Consider the following 5,528-nt stretch of genomic DNA (forward strand, 5'->3'; position numbering starts at 1 on the left):
AGGAAGATCCCTTGTGCTGGCACGGATGGAAGTGGCTGCTTTGGGGCAGGTGGAAGATGCCCAGCCCTGCCCATGCCCCTTGCTGCCTCCCTTCAGGGGACGAAATGTGCCCAGCAGAAGATGGAAGGCACGAGGCAATCCCAGTTTGAGGAGCTGCCATCCCACTTCTCCCCTAGGGGCAGCACAAAGCCTGTGCCCCGTAGAAGGTGCCAGCCTGGCCCCTCGGAGCCTTTCTTCGAGGCACAGGCTTTGCTTGCTATCCAGTTGGGGGCTGGAAAGACCCCAGGCAGGTCCGGGCTCTCAGTGGGACTCGTTTGCCTCAGCTCAGATTTGGTGACTGCTCCTCAGGCAGATGTGTGGGTTTGGGATCAGAGGGGGGATGAGCAGCCCTTGGAACAGCCTCCACCTGGGACAGCTGCAGGAGGCTCCCTTCCCCAGCCCAGGGGCATGCATGGGCCCCGAGGCCTCCGAGCGCCCTCCTTTTGCTGGCTCTCCAGCCCCCTCTGCCCCCTACCTCAGTGACGTTCTTTGTCACTTTGGCCTCCAGATCGTAGCGCTCTTCATCCACTTTGTCCACTCTGGCATGGAGCTCCCGACACAGCTCCTGAGGAAAGAGGGGGCTTCCCTGGGGGGTCCGTCTGCGGACCTCTTGCTGGGAGCTCCTTGCGGGCAGCAGGGAGGAGCGGGGAGGGCGGAGGCCGGCCCCTGGCTCTCTAAGGAAGGCTCGGAAGGGCAGCCCCCCGGGTCCCCGACGGAGCCCAGGAGGGGGAGCCCCAGGGATCCCCGATCTCCTGATACCTGCAGCTCGGCAACCCCGAGCCCGGCCAGCTCCACGGGAGTGCAGCGGTCCCCAAGCACGCGGCCCTTCTCCCCACGCCGGTCATCCCCCTCGCGCTCCAGCTCCTGCTTGGCAATCTGCAGCATCAGGGTCTGCGGAGGCAGGAGCGGCGGCTGGGAGGCGAGAGAAGCCTCGGCGCCCCCCACCCCGGCGCTGCCAGTGGGGCTCCCGGGACCTCCCCTGCCGGGGCCCCGCCCTCACCTTCAGCTGCAGCTTGCGGGAAGCGGAGATCTTGGACTTCTTCTGAGGAAGGGAAAGGCTGGGGTTAGGCTGGCGAGGGCGGACGCGGGCCGGAGAGGACCAGACTGTGGGGGGCTGCCACAACCCCACCGGGATAGCCAGAATTCGCGGGGCCAGAACCCCACGGGGCGGAGCCAGAACCCCACGGGGCGGGGCCAGAACCCCACGGGGCGGGGCTAGCGTGCCGGGGGCGGAGCCAGAACCACTGGGTGGGGCTCTGTTGGGGGCGGAGCCAGAGCCCAGTGGGCTGTAGTCCAATGTCACCACAGAATTCGCCCTTAGGAGGGCGGGGTTACGAGGGACCCGGAGAGGCTTGGTCCCCACCACCAGCGCCCTGGTGCTGGCTTCTCACCTTGGCGTGGGGCTCGGTGGCATAAGCGCGGTAGTTGACAGAGGAGCGGCGTCGAACTGGGGGCGCCGCTGGGCTGGGCGCGGGTGACGACCCCGCCGGGAACTGGGGGAGACTCTGGTCAGCCGGGCTCGGAAGCCCCACGCCCAAAGGGCCATCTCTCCTGGGAACCCTGGAGCCCTGCCCCCGCCCGGGAGAAACCCAGGCCTCCAGGCCTCCGCCCCACATCCTGGAGGACTTGCGTGTCCTCTCCCCACCCAGCTCCCTCCTCAGGAATCCAGGAGTCCCTGTCCCCCACCTCCGAGGCCCCCCTTCTCTCTTCTCCCTTCTCTCACCGTGTCGCTGCTCCTGCGGAGAGAAGGGGGGTGCGGTTATTGCGGTAGGGTGCGCTCCCGCCTTGCCTCCTCCCTCCCCTCTCAGGCCAGGACTCTGGTTGATTCCCGCCCCTGCCTCCAGGGACCCGAGCGCCCGAGCCCCCGAGACAGCACTCACTCCTCTGCCATGTTGCGAGGGCACCGGACGAGTCTCTGGGATGACCTTGGGGCGCTGGGGTCCGCGAGCCTCTGATCTGCTCGGGCTCCTCTGGGGACACTGAGTGATAAGAGCCGAGCCTGAGGCTAAATATACCATCCGCTGGGGAGATAAGGGGCTTGGGGCGGGTGGGAGATGCTCCCCGGCTGGCTGCTCCCTCCCTCCCTCCGGACCCACCTCCAAAGGGAGCCCTTCAAGAGGCCTGATCTTGCCAGGCCCGCCTCCCTCCCAGGATCATCTGAGCCGCACGTTCTCATCCACTTCCCTCCTCCCTGCAGGGCCTCGGGCTCCCTGACCCCCTAGTAGTTCCTCGGGGATGCAGTCACCTTGAGCCGCATCCCCTGCTGTCTCGGCCCCAGGAATCGTTAGGCCTTTCCCTTGGCCACCTACATTTCCCATTCGCCAGTCACTCCCCCCTTGGGATGCTAGGCACCTCCATTCTCCAGGCGCCTCGAGGCCCAGCCCATTCCCTCTCTAGAACCCGGGAGTCCTGGTTCTCTAGACCACTCCGCTTGGGCACTGAAGTGGTGAGGCCCAGATCCTCCTCTGTCTGGGACCAAGGCGTCTTCGGGGCCCAGACTCCTTTTTCTTCGCGGCTCGGGAGTTCCGAGGCCGGTCGTCTGCCCTTCCGGAAGGCAGGGGAGATGGGGCGCCCTCCCTCCCAGATCACAGGCTGCCAATAGGGTCCGATTCTTTATTCTAACAACTCCTGTCTCCATGGGAGGGAGGGCAAGGGACTCCCGGGGGGCTGGGACCACAATCCTGGGGCCCAGAAAGGCGTCTATGGTGGGGTGAAGGGCAGGGCTTTGAAGAAAATCGGGGGCCAGGGCGGCGAGGCCAGAACCCCATGAGTCTCGGGATCCGGGGCCAAAAGCAAATTCTGGAAGGCCTGGGACACCCCCAGGCTGGGGTCAGAGTCTGGTGGCAGACGGTTGGCCGGGCCCCCCGGGGGGTGGGCTCAGCTTTCCGGAATCTTCAGGACCCAGAGCTGGACTCGGAATGCCGGAGGGGGCGGGGGTGGGGTCCGCAGGGGGTGGAGTCAGCATTCCAGGAGGGCCTATCTCAGCATCGATAGGCTGGCTCAGATTCTCTGGGGGCGGAGTCACAGCGCCAAGGGGCGGGCTCAGCATTCCAGCAGCGTCTGGACTCTCGGCTGGTCTCCGAATGCCAGAGGGGGCGGGCTCGGAGGCCTCAGGAGGCGGGACCAGCACTATAGCGGCATCAGCATTTGAAGAGGAGCTCAGGATCTCCGGAGGGGCGGGCTCAGAGGCCTCCGGGGGCGGGCTCAGAGTCTCTGAGGGAGGAGTCATGCCATCGAGGGGCGGGGCTTTGGCCTTCACACCTAAATCAGGGCCATCCTGAGGCTGCAGCGCATCACCAACAGGCTGGGGCTTTCTGGAGAAGCGGGCGAAGGTTTCCGGGGGGCCCTCGCGGGGCTCTGCCACGAAGCCTGCAGCCTCAGCCAGCTCCCGGACCCGATCAGAGAAACTCTCCAGCTGCTTAGCCCGCAAGTCCACAAGGTACCTGAGGATGGATGGGAGAGTGTCAGGGAACCGAGGAGTCGGGGCGCCCAGGCCGCGCCCTCGCTCCCTCAGCACCCCGGGCTCTCGGACAGCGCTCACCTCGCCAATTCCACTACCAGGCGTCCCCCAGGAGCCACGCAGGCCCCGAGCTCTGGGCTCAGCTGGTGAACCATCCTGCAGAAAAATGGAGAGGAAGGAATCAGGACGCCAGGGTCCCCAATCTCCGGGAGGAGAGGAATGGAGAATAGAGCTCTTGGGGTCCCCGAGGAGAGGGCAAGAAGACCAGTGTTCCTGGGTCCCCGAGGCACGAGGGCAACACTCCCGTCACAGAGTCCTGGGGGATCAGGACTCGTGGGTCCAAGAAGGAATAGAGGACAAGGTGCTCCTAGGGCTATGAGAGGAGGGTATGATTGGGTGCCCCCCCCCTTCCGAGAGTAGAGGGCTAGGGGGTCTGTGCTCCTGGGTCCCCGAGGCACGAGGGGTTGGGCGTCGGGACCAGAGCCCCTGAGACAGGAGGCGGGACGCCGGAGTCCACGCACTGAGAACTGGGGGCTCGGAATTCCCGAGACTCTGAGACTGGAGAGGGCTGGAGGAATCAGATCTCCTGGGACCAAGGCAGGAGAGGGCGGGGAGATCAGTACTCGATTCACTGGGCTGAGGCCTAAGGGACCAGGACATCTATCTGGGTGTCCGGAAGAGGGAGGGGAAGGCAGCTGGTGGCTCAGGACGCCTTAGTCTCTGAAGGAAGGAAAGAAGCGACTGGGGTCTCCGGGGTCGGAGAAGGGCCTTGGGGGCTCAGGACTGATTCCTGGATCCTTGACGCGGCATGCGCTAGGGGCGCTGTGGATTCAGTGCTCAGTTACCCGCACGACACGTAGAGAAGGTGGAATCGGCTGCAGAAGCGACTTCGGTGGTGCAGGGTCGGGGCGGCCCCCAAGGGCAAGAAGTGAACCCGGAAAGGTCTGGAGCTCGCGGGCTCTGAAGCCGAAGGAGACCGGGAGAGAAAGTCAGGCACTCGGTGCCAGGCAGAAGGGGGAGGAGGAGGACGGAGCCGGGCGGAGGACCCCTCCCTCTCTTTGGAGTCCCCTCACAATCAGTCTTGACCGCGCGCGCACATACACTCAACACCCTTCTCTATCCTCCTAGAGATGCCCAAGTCCCATCCCCAGCTTCCACCCCTGGGGTGGAGAGGGCCTCCGAAGACACCCGGACTGGACTCGGATCTTCCCTCCAACTAGTCCAGGCGTTGTCCTTGACCCTCCACATATCCTTGGAGTCCTAACCCTCCTCTTGGCCTCAGTTTCCCCTCTGGAAATCTAGATCAGACCAGAAGAAAAGTTGGGGGCCCTGCTATCTTTCCTCACCAGACTCCGGGGTCGCGCCCTCTGCCTCGGCCTCAGGTTCAGCCCCAGAGACTTCCTCTCGGGCGCCCACTAGGGTTCGAAACAAGGAGGACACGTTGTGCAGGGAGATCTCGCCCGCGCTCTGTGGGAGGGAAGGGTAGGAGATGGGGGCGGGGCCTCAGGATGGGGGCGGGTCCATGGAGTGCAGTTGGTAGGCTGGGTGAGGGTGGGAGAGACGAGAGACGCGACTGGCTCCCGCTGAGAGAAGAGGAGAGAAGTCGTTGGGGGCGGGGCCTTAAGTTTTTCCGAGAGGTAGAGGGAGCGATACCGGGACCGTTAATCCTGAGAGAGAGAGAGAGAGAGGGAGGGAGGGAGAGAGAGGGAGGGAGAGAGAGAGAAAGAGAGAGAACTGAGTCAAAATGTGAAATGTTTGTTATTCCATATTGATTATTACGTTGACTGCCATTACTTGATCAACTTTGTATGGCCAGGAATTTTGATCATAGAAACATACTTTGATTCTTCCTATGAAGAATTCATTAGTGGAATTTACATTAATAAGTGTTATCCTTCCTAGCCTCACTAGAACTAGGCATTGACATTGGGGCCTCATCCATCTAGGGAGATAATTGAATTGATTAGGATAAGATAAATTCATTTACCTGAATTCCCCCCTCCAAAAAAAGAAAACAAAACCCTAAAAC

The 5,528-nt window shown here is 63.3% G+C and overlaps 2 protein-coding genes across 2 annotated transcripts; both read right to left on the reverse strand.

Annotated features, from left to right (window-relative positions):
- Positions 1-514: 514 nt before the first annotated feature.
- LOC123255799 (troponin I, cardiac muscle-like) lies at positions 515-1,930 on the reverse strand (the record flags this gene model as incomplete). The annotated part of the gene is made up of 6 exons (XM_044684529.1): positions 1,920-1,930; positions 1,763-1,775; positions 1,431-1,544; positions 1,040-1,081; positions 799-930; positions 515-604 (listed from the first exon to the last, which is right to left on the reverse strand). Coding segments are annotated over exons 1-6 (402 nt in total), but the record flags the coding sequence as incomplete, so codon positions are not given.
- A 708-nt stretch (positions 1,931-2,638) lies between these two features.
- On the reverse strand, positions 2,639-5,001 carry LOC123255800 (dynein axonemal assembly factor 3-like; the record flags this gene model as incomplete). The annotated part of the gene is made up of 4 exons (XM_044684531.1): positions 2,639-3,482; positions 3,581-3,655; positions 4,345-4,459; positions 4,846-5,001. Coding segments are annotated over 4 exons (959 nt in total), but the record flags the coding sequence as incomplete, so codon positions are not given.
- Between the last annotated feature and the right edge of the window lie 527 nt (positions 5,002-5,528).

The sequence above is a fragment of the Gracilinanus agilis genome, unplaced genomic scaffold (assembly GCF_016433145.1).
Source record: "Gracilinanus agilis isolate LMUSP501 unplaced genomic scaffold, AgileGrace unplaced_scaffold52520, whole genome shotgun sequence".
Taxonomy (NCBI): Eukaryota; Metazoa; Chordata; class Mammalia; order Didelphimorphia; family Didelphidae; genus Gracilinanus; species Gracilinanus agilis.